General features: G+C 27.3%; 4 protein-coding genes across 10 annotated transcripts; 2 read left to right on the top strand and 2 right to left on the bottom strand.

The window, feature by feature from the left end:
- The first annotated feature begins 945 nt into the window (after nucleotides 1–945).
- aay (phosphoserine phosphatase) lies at nucleotides 946–4,118 on the top strand. Of its 6 annotated transcripts, none has more exons than XM_035887600.2 (6): nucleotides 946–1,082; nucleotides 2,972–3,119; nucleotides 3,237–3,371; nucleotides 3,453–3,598; nucleotides 3,679–3,840; nucleotides 3,968–4,118. In XM_035887600.2, the coding sequence occupies exons 2-6, from the start codon at nucleotides 2,980–2,982 to the stop codon at nucleotides 4,054–4,056; spliced, it is 672 nt and encodes a 223-aa protein (XP_035743493.1). In that variant the 5' UTR covers nucleotides 946–1,082; nucleotides 2,972–2,979; the 3' UTR covers nucleotides 4,057–4,118. The 6 variants fall into 6 exon arrangements, with proteins under 6 accessions (XP_035743493.1, XP_035743497.1, XP_085514805.1 ...); XM_035887604.2 differs by lacking the exon at nucleotides 946–1,082 and adding an exon at nucleotides 1,089–1,219; XM_085658679.1 differs by lacking the exon at nucleotides 946–1,082 and adding an exon at nucleotides 1,986–2,007.
- A 126-nt stretch (nucleotides 4,119–4,244) lies between these two features.
- Nucleotides 4,245–8,984, bottom strand: Ube4A (Ubiquitination factor E4A). The gene is made up of 14 exons (XM_035887594.2): nucleotides 8,167–8,984; nucleotides 7,680–8,072; nucleotides 7,272–7,598; nucleotides 7,016–7,209; nucleotides 6,837–6,947; nucleotides 6,562–6,759; nucleotides 6,344–6,461; nucleotides 6,085–6,258; nucleotides 5,857–6,002; nucleotides 5,609–5,758; nucleotides 5,266–5,509; nucleotides 5,020–5,182; nucleotides 4,736–4,940; nucleotides 4,245–4,659 (listed from the first exon to the last, which is right to left on the bottom strand). Exons 1-14 carry the CDS (start codon nucleotides 8,719–8,721, stop codon nucleotides 4,521–4,523), a joined length of 3,117 nt encoding a protein of 1,038 aa, XP_035743487.2. The 5' UTR covers nucleotides 8,722–8,984; the 3' UTR covers nucleotides 4,245–4,520.
- A 1,902-nt stretch (nucleotides 8,985–10,886) lies between these two features.
- LOC118451236 (ecto-NOX disulfide-thiol exchanger 2) lies at nucleotides 10,887–16,668 on the bottom strand. Of its 2 annotated transcripts, none has more exons than XM_035887595.2 (11): nucleotides 16,528–16,668; nucleotides 16,363–16,416; nucleotides 15,978–16,242; nucleotides 15,306–15,895; nucleotides 14,989–15,206; nucleotides 14,721–14,915; nucleotides 14,424–14,607; nucleotides 12,716–12,822; nucleotides 11,775–11,969; nucleotides 11,368–11,677; nucleotides 10,887–11,278 (listed from the first exon to the last, which is right to left on the bottom strand). In XM_035887595.2, exons 1-11 carry the CDS (start codon nucleotides 16,586–16,588, stop codon nucleotides 11,061–11,063), a joined length of 2,397 nt encoding a protein of 798 aa, XP_035743488.2. In that variant the 5' UTR covers nucleotides 16,589–16,668; the 3' UTR covers nucleotides 10,887–11,060. The 2 variants fall into 2 exon arrangements, with proteins under 2 accessions (XP_035743488.2, XP_035743489.2); XM_035887596.2 differs by having other exon boundaries at nucleotides 16,497–16,637.
- On the top strand, nucleotides 16,572–18,352 carry LOC118451246 (N-acetyltransferase 9-like protein). Its single transcript, XM_085658681.1, has 6 exons — nucleotides 16,572–16,714; nucleotides 16,864–16,973; nucleotides 17,266–17,322; nucleotides 17,438–17,578; nucleotides 17,913–18,007; nucleotides 18,081–18,352. The coding sequence occupies exons 1-6, from the start codon at nucleotides 16,638–16,640 to the stop codon at nucleotides 18,201–18,203; spliced, it is 603 nt and encodes a 200-aa protein (XP_085514807.1). The 5' UTR covers nucleotides 16,572–16,637; the 3' UTR covers nucleotides 18,204–18,352.
- Nucleotides 18,353–18,591: the final 239 nt, after the last annotated feature.

Here is an 18,591-nt window from a genome sequence, read left to right as displayed (position 1 = left end):
TATGAAAAAAAAAAGAGGGAAATAAGAAAAAAAAAATATGAAAGAAAAAGTTACGTGAAAAGAAAAAAGAACGAAAGAACGAGAGAAGTCAGGGATAAAAAGAAGAAGAAGAAGAAGAAGAAGAAGTGCGTCTCGAAGGATCACCTATTATTCCTATTATATTTTATCCTATTATATTTTATCCTATTCTCTATTCTGTTCTATTATTTTACCGATCTACGTAATCGCTCCACATTCGACGCGGACGACTCGTTGCCAACTGCGGGCGACAGCTGTCTCTCCACCTCCGCACTCATTTTTACTTCTGCCACCTTCTGGATTCACTTCTCTCATTCGGTTTTTTGATTAATACCAAATCGTAAATATCTTCTTGCGTTTATCAGAATTTTTCCTTATTTCTTCGTTTAATCTACGAACATGATCATAGAAATCTCTATTTTCTGACAATTGATCAATATTTCTATAATCTTTATATCATCACGAAACAATTCATCATCTTTACATGTTTACATCTATTCTCCTATTTTAAAAATGTATCTTATTGAATTGAATACAATTATATTTTATTTATGAGCACGATAAAATGATGATATATTATAAATATGTTAAACGTGTCTATGATTTTCTTCACGAATTATTAAATATTAATATTTATTAAATACAGATTAATATAAAAAATGGCGGGAATCTATTGATATTCTATTTGTTCCACTTATCGTTATTACTTTAACGTAACCGTCTGATATCTTTATATATTATATATTACACTTATTTCTTCCGAAATGAATATGAAATAATGAAGGTTATTATATAAAAAAAAAAAAAACAATCTTTTGTTATCTCCTTTAAACTATCTTTTTAAGAAGTCTTATATCCTAAATATGTACGAAAATGAAACGATTGTCGTAATTGTTTCACTCGCGCCATCTAATGTGAAGTATTATAAATTGCTACATTGCCGAAGAAGGTTGTACAAGTAGTAGTACATTCTTATCACAGTCGAAAACTATAAAAGCACTTATCCACAAGAAGTTGCACATATAACACTGTCACACCGTTACACTTCTGTTTTGATATAAAACGTAAGTACTCGTTATAATTTATCCAAATTCAATCATGCGAAAGACGCGCTTAACAATTCAATGTAAATATCATTGATAAAGTCAAACAATAAAATATTTTTTTATTTGTTACGACCGAAGCAAATCTAATTCGTTCCGTATGTATAACCAATAGACACAATTAAACAATACTAATAATATAAAATATCATAATAATTATTAATATTAAGAGAAGATATACACACACATATATATTTATATATACGTACCTATAACAAAAGAAATAATTTCATTTGACATATAAATTAAATAATTAAGTTATTATTAATTTTCTTTTCTTTTTTTTTTTTTTTTTTTTTTTTTTTATTATCTCCTTTATTCATGCACTAGTCTTACTTCTATTAATGTAACATAATGGAACTTTTATTGATAATTTTTTTTTTCCAAATAAAAAAAAATTGATCTTTTTTATTTACTACTTTCACTATTACTTCTTTCCTATTACTTCTATTATTTTTCAAGTTCGTTAATTTTTTTATAATAATAATTTGTTTCCTTTAAATTTTAATGAAATACTTCCGTGTATGACATTATATACGTATAATACGTATATACCATTAAATAATCGAAATAGACACACACAATTTATCGATTATTTTTTCGATATAATCAATTCCATTTCGATATTAGACCATTGCTCTATACATTCATAACTTTTATTTTTACGTTATGTTTGCATAACTTTTACATTCCAATTAGTGCAATTTTATGGCACATAAACGTTCATATCGGTTATTTTCATCGCAATTTTGAATATTAAAAATATGTCTAAGAAAAATCTACATGTGGATCAAATATTTTTTATATAATAAAAATATTAAATAATATTTATAAAGATATTTTTTAATATTTTATTTTCATTGTTTTCCGATATAATTAATAATATGTAAGTACATTTCAATATACATACACATATATGCACTTTTTGAACAAACAAAAAGAGGTACACGTGTACACAATTAACACGTGTATAAATTGTATATATGTATATATATGTATACAATATATACGATTAGTATACAGATACGTATACATTTAATGATATATAACATTTTGTAAGAAATATCTTTGTTCAAACTATTTTCTAACGATTCATTATCAATTTCCGTAGACCGATTTCACTACTTACATAACAAGTAAAGTTCTGAGTGCGTAGTGTATATATATATACTTGTGTATATGTATGTGTGATGAAGTCAATTACCGTTTATCTTTTCTGATATGTGAAGTATGTAAATCCCCATATGTGATTTTACTTATCATTGGAAATTATCTTCATCGATAAAAAATGTATGATTAATGTGCATAATATGTATATTTAAAAAATATCTATACATATATAGGTGTGTGTTTGTACATATAATACGATATGTTGAGAATTATTTGTCAGTTTAGACATAAATAATATATAATTATTTTTTATTTTCCATTTTTTTTTTTTAATCTTTTAAATCTAAATCTTAAATAGCAATATAAATTTGTAACATATTTTAATCATTAGTTAATATTTATTTGTAGTTGATATATAATATATGTTCTTTTGGAAATATACAAGTCACATGATGTGCATTTTTAATTCACGTCACGTCATTCTCACGCAATATTATTGTGATATTGTTCAACTCCAATGGATCTATCGTAACTTTGTAAAATGGAAAAAATATATTCTGTTGCTAGATTAATAAATCGAAATTAATAGTTTGTTGTTAAGTTTTTGTTGCAATCAATATATATGTATATGATTGATTAAAAGAAATGTTTACTTAATAAAATTATGATTGAACAATAACATTATATAAATGTTTTTATATAATATGTTTTGATTATTACGTACATTTTTTAAATAATAGGAGCACACATGGCAAATTTAGAAAAAATAAAAACTATTTGGAGAATTGCTGATGCAATAACTTTTGACGTAGACTCTACTGTCATCAAAGATGAGGGCATAGATGAACTTGCCAAATTTTGTGGCAAAGGCAAACAAGTTACTGAATTGTGAGTATATTTAAAATTTTTTCAATGCATTATCTGTGAAAAAAATGATATGAAATTTAATTATGTTTAACAGATCAATTTCATAATTTATAATATGTTATTTTTACAATATTCTAGAACAAAGCAAGCAATGCAAGGAAATATGACATTTCAACAATCTCTTTCAGTAAGATTAGGTATTATAAGACCTAGTATAACACAGATTAAAGAATTTATACAAGTACATCCTCCACAGCTTACTCCGGGAATAAAGTAATACATTTTTATAAAATATTATTACATAAAAGTGTTATACAATATATTAGATTTATTAATAATATATTAATATTACAGAAATTTGGTAAAAGCATTGCATTCACATAAAAAAGAAGTATTTCTTGTTTCTGGAGGATTCCATTGTTTAATACGTTCGGTTGCAGAACAACTTAATATACCATCCAAAAATATTTATGCAAATAGACTTAAATTTTATTTTACAGGTTAGTATATTATTTCTCCTTAAAAGATAATAATTAAAAGAGGATTAAAAACAAGAATAAAGAATATATTTTATATTTAGGAGATTATGCGGGTTTTGACGAAAATGAACTGACATCAAAAAGTGGTGGTAAAGCTGAAGTTATTCGTCTTCTGAAAGAAGAAAGAGGATTTGAAACTATTGTTCATGTTGGAGATGGCGCAACAGATTTAGAAGCTTCTCCTCCAGCAGATGCATTTATAGGTATATATATTTAATTTAAAAAATATAATAAAAATTGTTATACAAACGTTGTTCGATTCGATGATAATTTATAATATTTACAATAATTTTTTTCTTTTACACTATGATATATAAATTTTAATTATAGGTTTCGGAGGAAATGTAATTAGAGAAAGTGTTAAATTAAATTCAAAATGGTTTGTTACAACTTTTGATGAACTTATAAATAATTTGTAACTTTAGATAGGATAATAATAATTTGTACAAATTTAATGCAATTAAATTATTTTTATGAATTATAGATGAAATTTATCCAATTACCTACAATATTAAATAAAAATATATAATATATTTTTTTATACTATATTATTTTTAAGTCTGTGGTAATGTTCAAAAAATTTATTTTATGAAGTGTTATACATTCAATTACGGAATAAAATACCTCTTCCCTCAGCTGATGTATGTATGTGTGTATGTATATATATATATTATATATATATATTATATATATACATATATATATATATACACACATACACAATTAAGAACTAAAATGGTCTGCGAAATAGTATTAATAAATTTATATGTTTGTGTATACTTCTATTACTTATATGTAAATCTATACAATGACTTTATCCCGAATATTACACACAGAGAAAAGTAATATATTTGTACATTTTTATTCTAAGAAAATAACATCGTTAAATTTTAAATGATATATCTTCTTTTTTTTTCGCTATCCATTCTTGTATTTTATTTCTTAGTTCTGTATTCGATTTTACCATATCCATAGTAAGAGGAGAACGATTGAATGGATCAGTCTGATCACTTAATAAGTGTCTAGAATAAAAACATGAAATTATTGTACCTACATGTCTATAGTAAAGTGTATAAGCGTCGATAATTTAAATTCAACCTGGCAATGGTTTGTCGGTCAATAGTTATTCTTGATGAAGGTAAAGTAACAGGATCAACCATTAGAGTTGACATAATAGGATCAAGAAATTCTTCTGGAGCCTCTGTTAGAATTTCATCTTCTTCTTTCTTTTGATTTGCAGCTTTTTCCACATTTTTGGCAAATTGATTTAAATCTCCTAATATATCTAAACCCCCTATACGAACTATAATGAAATATTATGTTATAAATGATCAAAGGAAAATCAATTTAAAAATAAATATTATAGAAGACAAAAATCTTACCAAGTACATTATCTGCTAATTTAAAAAGATCAGGACTATAAGAACGACCGTCTTGAGATACAGCCAATGTAAATGACTTGTTTTCACTTAAATTAACATAGATTTCACATATATCTAACACCAAATTCGCTGGATCGAATCCATATTCTTTTTGATCATTGACCTTTGGCAGAAATAAGTTTAATACAATATAATATTATAATCATAAAGCTATATTATAAATTCTAAAATCTTAAAATTAAGCACCTTAAGATTTTTTTTATTAGGTCCAACTAATTGCAACAGTAAATAATTAAGCATCGAAGCTATCCGATCTACCATCGTTGGATGACAAAAAATCGATTTTATTTCAGACGTCAACATTTTTATCGTCTGTATAGTTTTTCTGCCTAAAATATTGTCAAATTGAGCAATCGTGCCTATGTGTTGAAGGTAATTTTCTTGTTGAACACGTTCATGTTGAGGTAATTTATTCCATTCCCCAGTTTCCCTTAAAAATTATGGAAATAATATTATTTTTGTTATAATTTTTAATATCTATATAAAATATAATTAAAACTTTCACTGTAAATATCTTACATTAACCTACCTTGCATGTATCATTTGTCTTAAGTGTGACATATTAGAAAGAGCTTCATCTAACAAAAAAACAGCGTCATTCATCAAAAGATTGATAAAACATAGAAACAAGGGTGGATGTACGGCTTCCATATTGGCTTCGGCATCTTGAGCTAAAATGCTATAATTGCATAGAAAAAAAAATACATTTTTGTAATTAATAATATTAAATTTCAGGTATACAGGTGTATGTCACATATCATTATTAATTTAACATACACGAATTTATTACGGTGTTCAGGTAATTTCCACAAATATTGCATAACGATATACATAGGTCGACGATAGTTGAACTTTTGTTCAAATTGTACACTTTGCCCAGTCATTTCAATATTAACGAATACTTGAAGTAAATGGGAAACTATCTATATAAACAATAAAGGAATACTATTACTATATAATCTAATTTAATAATTTATACGTAAAGTTGAATAATTAATTACTAACTTGATTAGCATGTGGATGCGTTTTAAATAATTGTTGCCTGTGGAATGTTCTTAGAGGACCTAATCCTGGGTTAACACCTTCCTCTGTAGTAGGTAAAAGTGAACCTAATCCTTCGGCTAATCTTGCACGTAAATGAGGATTGTAAAGTCGATGTTGATCCATTAACATTATTATCTATGACAATAAATCATTTTATTTTTATTTATACTTAATATATACTTTATAACAAAATAACAATAAACAATTACTAATAATTTACCTCTGTCAATATTGGATTCAACAAACTTTCTCCTTGCTCTTCAAAGGTATAAGGATTGAATCTTCGTAAAAAACATAAAAATCCAATTGTATTTTCCACTACAAATTCAGGAATGCACCTATGTTATAATATATAATAATTATAATATAATAATTATATAATACTAGATTATATCAGGAAATACATAGAAATTGTAAAAAATTATATATGTATTGTACCTTAAAGTAATTGGAACTATTTCTGACAAAGGGAATGTAAGGGGCCTATGTTGCTTTGGTGCATAATCATTATTATCATCTTTTTCATTTATCTCATTTAAATTTACTTGTATTAACCAGTGTGCTGTTGTTGCATGAAATTTGGCTAAAAGATTCAACATTTCAGGAGCTAATAAACTAGCTTTTAAAGACAAGTACCTGTAATATAAATTTCAAACATGATGCGAACTTTGTTGTATTAAATAACAAAATGATTTCTTATTATTAACATTTACTTTGTCATCTCCATTTCCAATCGTTGAGTAATCATCTCCATAACTTCTGAACTACCACCATTACGAGAATCGTTAAAAACTCGTTGAATACTAGCCAAGTCTTGTTCTGATCTGTAATTTTAATAATGAAAGGCATTAACATGTTTTACATAAGAAATAAAAGCATTACTATTATATACCTCATTAGTTTGTCTAAAACAACTCTATATCCAAGATCCAGCGCACGATGCGTTAAAAAGAAACACTCTGTTACAAAACCAAAAGATTTTGCTATTGGTCTTACATGATCTTCTGGTGTTGGTATCAAACAAGTTTCTTGAGTCATTCCTTTCATATGTAAACCGCGAATACGACTTTCATTTTCATCTGCAGCCTGAAATTTGTATTTGTTTTTTAAATTATCTGTAAAACTAGGACTGCATTCAGTACACAAACCTCCACTGCGCAATATGTTGGATCAATTTTAGGAACTTTTGTGTCATTTAATTTAACACAAAATGGTTGACAGAGATGCAACAGCATACTCCCCAAATTCAGCATAAATCCATCTGATACGCATAATGATGCGCCAAAATTAATGTCATTATGAGAATTCCAAAGCTTTCCTCTATTTGTATTTGCATGAAGGCAATTTCCTATCCATTGCAGAGTCATATGACGGACTTCCGCAGAACATTTTAATAAGGAATGAAAAATACGTTGTAACGATTCGCTTAGTGCGTCCAATGCTGTCCATATATTAGCCTTGATTGTATCAGTAGGCTAAAAGCAAATAAATATGAAAATAAGAAAAATATAGTAATCATTAAATCAAGGTATATGATAATTATTGAATAAATTTACCTTCTCAAATGGTTTATCAAAAAAATCAAATTCTGCATCAATTGTTTCTGGCAAACAACTCAAACGAAACAAAGCACCTAACAATGTATTTGAATAGTCCCGACCTTGATTAGACTTTGGTTTATTATAGCGTATAAGTAATTTTGCTAAAGGTTCAATTGAAGAAAAAAGATAAAGAAGACTAAACCAATATTGACGAAATATTAAAAGATTGCTTTGAACTGCTTCTTTGTGTATAATAGCAAGAATAGGACTAAAAGATACATTAATAATATCCTCCCATGTATCTTCATTGCCAGAGCATATTTCCGTTACTATACCATTAGTAAATACAGATAGTTCGGGTGTTATTGAAATATTTTCCATGAATAAAGCGATAAATTGGTAATGAATCTAAATGATAAAAATTACAATATATATTTCTTATTTACTTCTAATATAATTCAAAAATTAATAAGTCATAAAAAGAAATAGTATATTTATTTACCTCTTGACTTTCAAATAAACCCGGTTCTTGTAAAGCTGTAGCAACATTCCTCAAAATGATATGTTGTAAATTATTAATATCATCGGAAAATTCTTGATTTGCTCGATACTTTCTCAAGCGACAAAAACTTTCATAAAGATAAGGTATAACTTGTGCATCAAGAATATGACCATCGATATAAGTTCCATTTGAGTTTCGCTGTAGGATTAGCTTAGTCTTTGGATTGGATATCATTAACCTTTCAAAAATAGCATTTTCTACAGAGTCAGTATCAATAAATATCAATTCTTTTTCTATCTGTGTTCCTTCCTTCGATTTTAATCGCAAACCAAATACATCTGCCATAAGTTTATTGATTATTTCTGATTTTATTTGACAACTTTCAGATACTTGGGTGGTAAATAATTTTTCATCTTCATCGTTATTTTCTTCGATAGATTGACTCGTATATTTGTCATTGCTTTCAGCATTGATAACTCGTGTTGAATACAATACGGCATCGTTTATAGTAGAGAACAATCCAACAAATGGATTACTATTTACATTATCACACATGATTACAACAATATAATTCCATAAAAGCAACGAACGTAATCATTTCGTAATCAGACATCACAGATTGTCATATTATTATTGGGAAGATTATAAAACACATGGTAAAATATATTAAAATAATACAGTCACAAGTTTATACATGATTTTCAAGATACTTTACAAAAATTTTAACGATTCTATTCGATATTAACGTATAATTCATTTGATATCATCATGACTCTCTCAATTTCTTCATGACGTGACCTTAAGGCTGTTTCCCACCTTTCGCTCGTAATATAGGCGACTTTAGCGACAGGTGTGGACAAAATATGAACTACAGAAGTGATAGGGAAACATTATCGCTATTACGCACTTACTGTATCGATATATAAATTTGTATAGGTTATATTGCTCTCGAGCATAATCTAACGAATTAATATGAAAGAAATTTTTATATTTATAGCAGAAATAGAGGTATATCTAACAAAAGTAAAAAAAGAAAAACAGCATGTGCCAAATTATACTTCTCTGAATATAAATTAATTACAAAGCATTCGCTAATTATATTTTACTTTATATTTTTTGTTTTGAGTATGTTATACAATAGTATAAGTACAATTAGTTTATTTTACTCCATATACATACATTATACATCGTTTAAATATATCGTTATAAAATTATTATTATTATTATTAATAGTATTAATCGTTTGATCTTAGACGTTTGGAAAGAGAGATCTTCGATGTTTCCTTGTCGGAATGTGAAAGAAGAATAAATCGATAAATATCAAAATCGGTCGAACGTTAATTTTTGTTGACATTAAGTGTAGTCTACAATCGGAAAATTTTAATTGTTTTAATATTAAATTGAAATTGTTTTATATTTAATACGTGTTATGTTAGCCGTGTAATGTTTAAGCGAATGTACATTATTATTTAAATATTAGGTTATTTTATTCCGTATTTATTATACATCATTTACATAATTATGTTATTTAAAAATTACATATTATTTTGAAGTGACTCATTAGCATAAAAGACTGAATAAATATTTGGTTATTTTTATCAAAGAATTATAAGTCGGAAGCTCATTAAAATGCCTGAATAAATTATCGTAACTTCTATGTATGAACATGGCGAAATTTTTCTTTGGATTTTGAGTGGATAAAAAAATTTGAAAATCAGTTTACGCAGCAAAAAAATCGTTTACAAAAAAAAACATAATTTTAACTTTTATATGAAAATCAGTAGGAATAAATAGGAGCTTTTCTTTATGCTGCAAAGTTTAAAAGGCGTCATTGTACGAAAAATTTTTTTCACAAAAAATGTCAAAAATAATGTTTACCGCCAACACCGAGTCGAAATGAAATCCTTGAACGATTTTAATGAACAAGACCTCATTTTAAAAATGAAGCTTTAAACAAAAACATGGCTTTTCCGTATTTTTTAAAAAGCTTTAATTTTATGCATGAATTATTGCCAAAAAAAACACCTTTTTTTGATATGATTCTTTTCAAAGAAAATAATAACAAATTTTTTTTATATATGAGACCTTATTCATCGGTCATAAATTACGTCTGTACTCGTTGTTGGTCTGAACCATTACAAAACCATAGAGTAGTTTTGACCTTTCAAGACTACATATTTCATATAGAGATTTCATATTATACACCGATGATTGTGCATTCGTAGTCGAGACACATATTTATAATTGAAAGTATAAATAATGCTTTTCTTTTTTTTTTTATTTAGATTCTTATCCAGATATAAATAATCATATTTGATATAAAAAATCTATATTAGACTTGAATAATCTCATAACATTTGTTATATTTTGTAATACAAATTATTTACTTACATTCACGGGAACATAAGAATTCATATAAATATATACAACTACATACACACACACGTGACACATACACGCATTCCTTATTATAAACGTACTGTGTTAGAGTAATGTTATTTTGATAATTATAAAATTATCTTTGGATACTGGGGACAATTAACAATGTATAATTAAAATTTGAAACAAAAAAATAGGGAAACAAATTATACGTTATACAAATATTATAATATCATAAATCCATAGAACTTTGATATAGTATCAAATCACACTAATAAATGTAATTTTTTTTTTCCTACTGATTAATGACATACTACACTTTTATTATGTGTTTCATAATAATATGTTGCATTTTTCAAACATCATATAGACATTAACTATAAATTTCAGTTGTGAAAGACTGTTGAAATTGTGAAAAAAAATTAAAATTTATATACAATAATAATAACTGTATATTACGTGGAGTTAGATATTATCATCATAATAATCCAAAAATCAAAAGAAATTTTCAATATCTAATGACTTCGATAAACACTAAAACCTGAAAATTGCCATCGCCTTTCCATATTTGCTCCAATGCCAAATAATTCTTGTTTGAAAACTTGTGGGAATCTTTGCATTAAAACTTCCACTTCATTTGGTTTGATTCCTGGTTCTAATTTTTGTAAATATGACCATAGGTAATCCACACTTGCGCCAAATGGGTGTATATGTAAAAATGTGGCTATCAAACCTACAAGTTTAATTGATTATAATAATAAACTTATATAATATAAATGAAAATATTATTAACTTGTATACATAAATGAAATAACTCTTTACCTATAAGTTTGGCATCTTTTTGTGTAACTTGTACAAAATTAGATGCCAAAATTAATTGTTTGGGTGTACGAGGTTCTTCACTAATATCATCATCTTTATCAAGAGTTATTATTTCACTTTCCCGAGGTTCTTCTCTTTTAGTGGCATTAAGTTTGACAGTTAAATCTTTTATTTTCTGATCATCTTGTGCTTGTTGCTTTCTAGATTGTAATAGCTGTTCTTGCATACCTTTTAATGTTTGTTGCAACATTTTCATTTGTTTATCTTTTGCATCAATATCTGACTTTGTCTCTGACTTCAATAAATCAACCTGAAGAAGTAGAAATTTCCATAATATGAAAATTAGTAAAAATGATATATAATTATCTAATTATAAGTATATATGAATTTTAATATCATTTTTATACCTCATTTTTATATGCTTCTAGTTGACATCTTAAACTATCATTTTCTTCTTTCAAAGATTGCATTTTTTCACTATCATCAATATTATCAGTTTGAATACGTGTTTTTTTCCTTTGCGGTTCCTCTTCACAATCTGAGACATCCATTTCACCTTCCCCTTCCATAAGAGTTTCTTCTAATTGAACTGCTTTAATTTCCTATTATATCAAAATTATTAAATTGGTAGAAGTTAAAATAAATTAATATGTACACAGAATCATGCATAATATGCTGTTTTTTTTTGGATCAGCACAGGTTGTCATCTTACAAAATAATGACTTTTTTCTAATATGCATTGTTATAATTGACATACAATGCTTGGAACATATAAAAATATAAAGCTACATTTTCTGTAATTCAAAGCTTGCATGATGGTAAATTCGATTGATAAAAAATATTAAATGAGTTTATTTTACACTTTGAGAAATTGGTGTTTTTGAAGTACAGAAATAAAATATATATAAGAAATAATGTATTAGAGAGAAAACTCATTTTTAATTGCATGAATTCTTCATGAATCCATGCTAATCATTTCATGATCTATTTTCTGTTACTAAGATCATTAGATCTTTGTTACCTGTTATTCCAATGGATATTTGCCCTACTTACGTAGCTCAAATTATGCATTACCTTTTTCATTAGCGTTTTTTTCCAACAAAAGTTTAAAATTGTTGCGTGCAGAAAGCATGTGTCTGACCATTTTATGAAGCATTTTCCTTTTTTCATACTTACCTGCATATTCGAAAAATTGTTTTGCAAAATGAGCGTGCTTGGCTTATAATAGGTATCATGCAATTGCACAAATAAGCAATATATAAAATAAATTCTTAATCAAGGTTGCTGTCAATTGTTCATAAAAGAAAAATATTTGACACTCTGCTGGTGTGGGAATGCACATACATACCGAAGATTGTTTCTTCCACATTTCGATGTTCTTCCGTTGAGCCTTAGTGAAATGATCCCACACCTTCTTGTGGCTAGCCGCAGTAAAGACACGTTCGATCTGACTGACTGTTGATGACATGGATGTCGCATGTTGCATACAAAAACACAACAAATCTTCTGTTGTACACTTTTTTCAAACTCTACATTTGTTTTTGGACTATATATATGCTCTGTCTCTCTCTCTCTCTTTCTCTCTCTCTCTCTCCCTCTCTCTCTCTCTTTCTCTCTCACTCTCTCTCTCTCTCTCTCTCTTACTTTACATATACTTGCTTAAATTCTGCAGGTATGTGACCAAATCTGATAAAAGTATCACTCTAGAATTCTTATATATTTAACTGTACCTCTAATTCAGCACAATTTACATGTATTTATAGGTATTCTTGATGATAGTCCTTTTAAATTCATATATATCATGCTAAGCTTCAGTCAGTATAATTTGTAGATATAAACGACCAATCTTAATAAACATTTATATTTAATGATATTATTTCCTAATTCCTTCCACCTTGTACCTCTGCTGCCAATATCTATTTCAAAGTTGACAAGACAAACAATGCTTATTTTCTATGAGAAAATATGCATTATTTGCCATACAATTTATGCTTAATGACTTACAATCTGTGGAGGTTTCCAATGTTTAAGACAATTTTAAAATGTATTTGCTTCATACGAAAAAATATTTTTTTGGAGTATCCATGATATATATATATATATATATATATATATATATATATATATATATATTCTTATATATTTATATATATATATTTTATTTATTTATTTACTATCTAGTTTGATAAAAAAAGAAACTATGTTTTTGAATTTGATAAAGAACATTACAAGAAATTACAATTTAAAATTGTCCTTACAATGAAAATATAGCCCATCACCCTTAATTCTTAGCATTGGCAAGCATGCAACTTTTCAGTACACTATGTTTCTATTAGATGAACATTATGATGAACTGTGCACATTGGTTATAATTATCAGAGTCTGAATCGAAAGACAGCATTCGTCACCCACCTTATACACTCCTATTTTCTTTGTCCTCCCTATCAAGTCGTCCCTGAATGTGCATTGACCATAGTAGAAATGAATGTTACTTAATGATGTAATCAAACTTGAATATGTTTTAACAAGATTATTATAGAATAGAATTGATTAATTATTTGCGTCGCTTCTAATTTCGATAATATTACCTTGAAATATTTGATATATTTTAAAGATTTTGTTATAAGATATATACATATATATCTATATATATATATATACACAAATATCATATATATATATATATATATATATATATATATGTATATATTTATAATTAACTTGAAATATATGTGACATACCTTTATGTGTACCTGGATAACATACTAAACAAATTTGCTATTTACCACATCATAATGTGTAATATTTGCTTTAATGATGAAAAAAAGAAGAAAATATATGCTTTCATTATATATATCGACCAAATCATTGTGATACTGATTTGGAACTTGTTGATAAAATCCAAATTGGATGAGGATAAGAACTCGTTTAAATTTATCACAACAATAAACTTACCAGATAAAGCGACACATGTATGCAGTATACTTCTGCATACAAAGTAAAATGTACAATGGTAGAGACCCACATGACAAAATAAGAAGAAAGTATACACGTACATTGTATGAGCAATCCTTGCATTCTGCCTTTCATGACCTCCTTTGCTTTTTGCAATTCTTCTTCATACGCAGCCTTTTCCGTGAGCAATCGGCGGACGTGAGAATTTGTTGATTGTATCATAGAGTAAAAGGTATTGGCATTGCGCTTTGTACAATCTCCACGCTCGAGCCATGTTACAACGACCTGTAGATAAATAGTGCAAAATATAATATTGTGAATATTTATATATATATATATTTATTTTTTGTTGATACTGATCAACAAAAATCAAACAAAATAATAATATAAAGATTTACTTGTACAGCTTTCATAAAAGTATCATCCTGCTTGATTTTCTCACATATATTTGATGCTTCATGATCTGTATAATGGACAACAGGTGGTGGGCTTGATGGTGGACGCTGACGTTCCTTCTCTACTCTTTCTCGATGACGTTGTTCTCGTTGTAATTGTCGTTGCCTACATTCCCATTCGTATTGATCATCTCTTGCCTATATATTGGGCATGTATAATATATAAATATGAAATCAAAATAAATATAAAATAAGAACATTATTAACATACTTGTGCAAAATCGACATGAAGTCTTCCGGTATTTGCGGAATCTCCATTGGAACCTATTCTTACTCTATAACCAGACAAATAAATAGCAGCATCAACACTAGCTTCCAAAACAAAACGTATATGACAGAAATTCTTCTTGGATAAACGTAAAGTAGTTATTTCTCCACATCGTTCAAATATTTCTTGAATAATTGTTTCTGTCATGTTTTCTGGCAAACCTACGCATATACCAAGGTTTAATAATACATCTAATAATATACTAAGAAACTAAAAATATATTCAATAAAAGATAAAATTATAAAATATAAGATATGTACCTCCAACAAAAATTGTTCTACATCCTGGAGGTCTTTCTCTTGTAGTCGGTGGTGGTGCATTTGGATTTGGCGGAAGCAATGTACAACTTTTGCAGTGTATAATATCTTTGGTACCTTGCGGAGGAGCAGATGGTGGTGGCAATGCACTAGTCATTATTTGAGCTGCTGTATCTGTCATGATTTGTTCAGGTCCTAATATTGGAGCACCTATCATACCACTCTCATGCGGCATTATTCCCATACTCATGGGTCCATAACCATGAGTGTGACCCATATGTGGACCTAATGTCATTTCACCCATCATAGGACCCATTGGTCCCATTGGTCCCATTCCCATCATTGGATATCCAACACCCATTCCCCAAACTCCTGTAGCTGGTTCCATTTGCGGTCCTAAACTAGGTGTGCTGCTTGCTGTATTAGATTGTATATCAGAATTATTTGAATTGCTATGATTATTGTTATTACTCGTAGAACTTATATTATTGCTTCTATCTTCTACTCTTCTATCCTCTCTTCGATCTCTTTCATTTCGTTCTTCTCTTCTATCTCGATCTCTTTCTCTTCGCTCATTACGATCACCTCTTGACCTAAATGAAAATATAATGAAATCTAAATATTTATCTTTCCAAAGTGACCCGTTTTATATATAGTAGAAAAAACAATAAACACCTTCTGCTGTTGTCTCTATTTTCCCTACTATCACGACTATCTCGTTCTCGTCTGCTATCATTCTTGTCACTTCGTCTGTCATTGGTATCTTCTGAACTTTCGCGTACAACAGGGGGCTGGTTTTTATTTGTACTGAATTCTAATGGCGAGTCATTCATTCCGGGAAGAGGTATAGGTGGTGGCAAAGGAGGAAATCCTTGACCAGTAAGTTCCATGAAACTTTGAGGTCCGGTGATTGGTCCTAATGGTCCCATCGGACCCATACCTTGTTTTTAATAGAAAAATCCATATTTACGATTAAAAATATTTTTACATGATCTAGAGAAATATAATAATTATATCATGTCTAAGGTAAAGAATGTGTAATTATTATGAAGAGCTTTACCCATTGGCGACATAGCCGCTGTTGGCACTCCAGGGAAATTATAAGCCATTTTTCCTGACGTGAATTTTGAATATTATAAATTGTCTTAAATATGCCGTAATACGTATATAATGAACGCCACAATAAAATATTACTGAAATATTTCGACCCCTTGGAACATCATACCCCCGACAAATTCAATATGGCAGAGCATCGATGAACGTTGACAAGATAACCTCTTCTCCATCGCCGTTTTGGAATGAATTTAAGACTTTCCTAGAAATCTCATAAACATAATGAAAAAGAATAAGTCCACTCGTATTATCGGTCAAAATGTGATTCTAGTTCCATATAAGGAAAAACACGTTACGAGGTATTAGATTAAATCTTTAAAACATTTAAATCTCATCTAACATTTCAATTATTTTAATTCCACCATTTTTAATGCACAAAACCATATTTGATACAAAAATTGACTATTTTGTATATTTAACAATATTGAAAACTTTAATATATTTTTAGATATCACGAATGGATGAAATCACCAGAGTTACAATATCTTACAGCCTCGGAACCATTAACTTTGGCGGAAGAATACGAAATGCAAAAAGATTGGCTACTAGATGAGAAGAGTAAATTGAACATTATTTCAATTATAGAACGAAATATATAGGGAATATTTTTTATTATTTAATATGAAGATCTATTTTAAATAATTTTTTTTCCAACATAAAAATATATTAAGTATTTTCATAAATAATAATTAAAATATATATATATATATATATATATATATATATATATATATATTCGCCTCCATTAATGCGAGAAATTCAAATGAAAAATTATTATAATATCACGAAATATATACAGAAACAATTTTTTATTTATTTAATATAGAAATACTTTTTAATGTATTTTCAGAATGTACCTTCATCATTTTAGACAAATCGATTTTCGAATCGACAGGGGATGAAATCGGTATGTTCGAAATCCCAAAACTTTTAATACATTTAAAAATTTTACATTAACAATATAATCAGCATTATTAATTTTCTTTTCTTTTTTCTTTTTGATTATCACTTAATTTATATAGCTGCTATGATCGGTGATACTAATTTATTCTTTAATGATATGGAATGTAAATATACGGCGGAAGCTGAAATCATGATAGCAGAAAAAGAAAATAGGAATAAAAGAAGAGGGGGGGAAGCTGTATTACTTATGCTTCGTTACGGTTTGTATATATATGTATAAATTATACATTTTAATTATTTAATAATAATAATTAAATAAGTCATTAAATTTGTTAAACAAAAGAAAAATATTTAAATTATTTGACTATCGTGGTATTTATTATCTTATTTTCTATGTAAATATAAGACTCAATTTACACGATTTTCATTTACATGATACTTTTGCAGTCAAATGTCTATCATGTAAATCAAGGGTTAGTCCTTATATATATATATATATATATATATATATATATATATATATATATATATTGTATATAGACTTTTTTTACTTCGTATATATTACGTCTATAAACAAAATTATTATATTCGTAGGTATAGATGTCTTGAATGTAAAAAGATATCGAGTTAAAATAATGATCGATAATGAAAAGAGTATAAATATGTTTCGAAAGTTGAATTTTCACGAGGTAAATAAAAATATAAAATATCTATTGAATAAAATATTTATATATTTATGATATATGAATATATATTAAATAGGTCGAAAGAAGTGAAATATTTCAAGTAATTACCATGGAAAATAACATAAATCAAGAATGGAAGGATTGGTTGTATTTAGAAACAATGAATTCTTTAATGGATGAATATTACAATATAAATTGATATAAATTGTAATTACGATTATATATCCTTTTGCACATTATTCTTTTATTATAATTTAACGTAAAATAAATGTAATATTATATATATTTATTGAAACATTTTTTGATTGAAATAATATATTATATATTACTTTCAATTATACTTATTTGATTATTTCACTTTATTCAAATTGTGCGCGGAATAATGTAATCGACGGCGTTCATCATTTAAGTAGTTTAATGATACGATAGATTAAACTTAAGTGATATCGAGGGATATATGGAGATATACTGTTATCGTCAGTTCTAATGTTGCAGAATATGTGTACAGTCGAAGCAAAGAGATATCTTTTATTATTTTTTTTTTAAATAAAAGCTGTGTTTTTATAGTTTGATCAATGAAGTTTTTG

This window comes from Vespa mandarinia, chromosome 8 (assembly GCF_050613455.1).
Source record: "Vespa mandarinia isolate Hongniang chromosome 8, ASM5061345v1, whole genome shotgun sequence".
In the NCBI taxonomy this organism is placed as follows: domain Eukaryota; kingdom Metazoa; phylum Arthropoda; class Insecta; order Hymenoptera; family Vespidae; genus Vespa; species Vespa mandarinia.
Note: the sequence above shows the minus strand (reverse complement) of the source record. Positions and strands in the feature narration are given on the sequence as shown.

What these genes read in the sequence shown, in the direction of transcription:
- LOC118451246 (XM_085658681.1), top strand. Translation starts at nt 16,638, where the DNA reads ATGAAAAAGAATAAGTCCACTCGTATTATCGGTCAAAATGTGATTCTA. An exon ending in ATCGACAGGGGATGAAATCG is followed by an intron (nt 17,323 to 17,437) that starts GTATGTTCGAAA and finishes TAATTTATATAG; the next exon opens with CTGCTATGATCGGTGATACT. An exon ending in GAAAGTTGAATTTTCACGAG is followed by an intron (nt 18,008 to 18,080) that starts GTAAATAAAAAT and finishes TATATTAAATAG; the next exon opens with GTCGAAAGAAGTGAAATATT.
- aay (XM_035887600.2), top strand. Translation starts at nt 2,980, where the DNA reads ATGGCAAATTTAGAAAAAATAAAAACTATTTGGAGAATTGCTGATGCA. An exon ending in ACTTAAATTTTATTTTACAG is followed by an intron (nt 3,599 to 3,678) that starts GTTAGTATATTA and finishes TTTTATATTTAG; the next exon opens with GAGATTATGCGGGTTTTGAC. An exon ending in TCCAGCAGATGCATTTATAG is followed by an intron (nt 3,841 to 3,967) that starts GTATATATATTT and finishes TTTTAATTATAG; the next exon opens with GTTTCGGAGGAAATGTAATT.
- Ube4A (XM_035887594.2), bottom strand. Translation starts at nt 8,721, where the DNA reads ATGTGTGATAATGTAAATAGTAATCCATTTGTTGGATTGTTCTCTACT. An exon ending in TTGGAAATGGAGATGACAAA is followed by an intron (nt 6,760 to 6,836) that starts GTAAATGTTAAT and finishes TTTATATTACAG; the next exon opens with GTACTTGTCTTTAAAAGCTA. An exon ending in GAACACCGTAATAAATTCGT is followed by an intron (nt 5,759 to 5,856) that starts GTATGTTAAATT and finishes ATGCAATTATAG; the next exon opens with CATTTTAGCTCAAGATGCCG.
- LOC118451236 (XM_035887595.2), bottom strand. Translation starts at nt 16,588, where the DNA reads ATGGAGAAGAGGTTATCTTGTCAACGTTCATCGATGCTCTGCCATATT. An exon ending in CCATATTGAATTTGTCGGGG is followed by an intron (nt 16,417 to 16,527) that starts GTATGATGTTCC and finishes AATTCACGTCAG; the next exon opens with GAAAAATGGCTTATAATTTC. An exon ending in TAGAACAATTTTTGTTGGAG is followed by an intron (nt 15,207 to 15,305) that starts GTACATATCTTA and finishes GTATATGCGTAG; the next exon opens with GTTTGCCAGAAAACATGACA.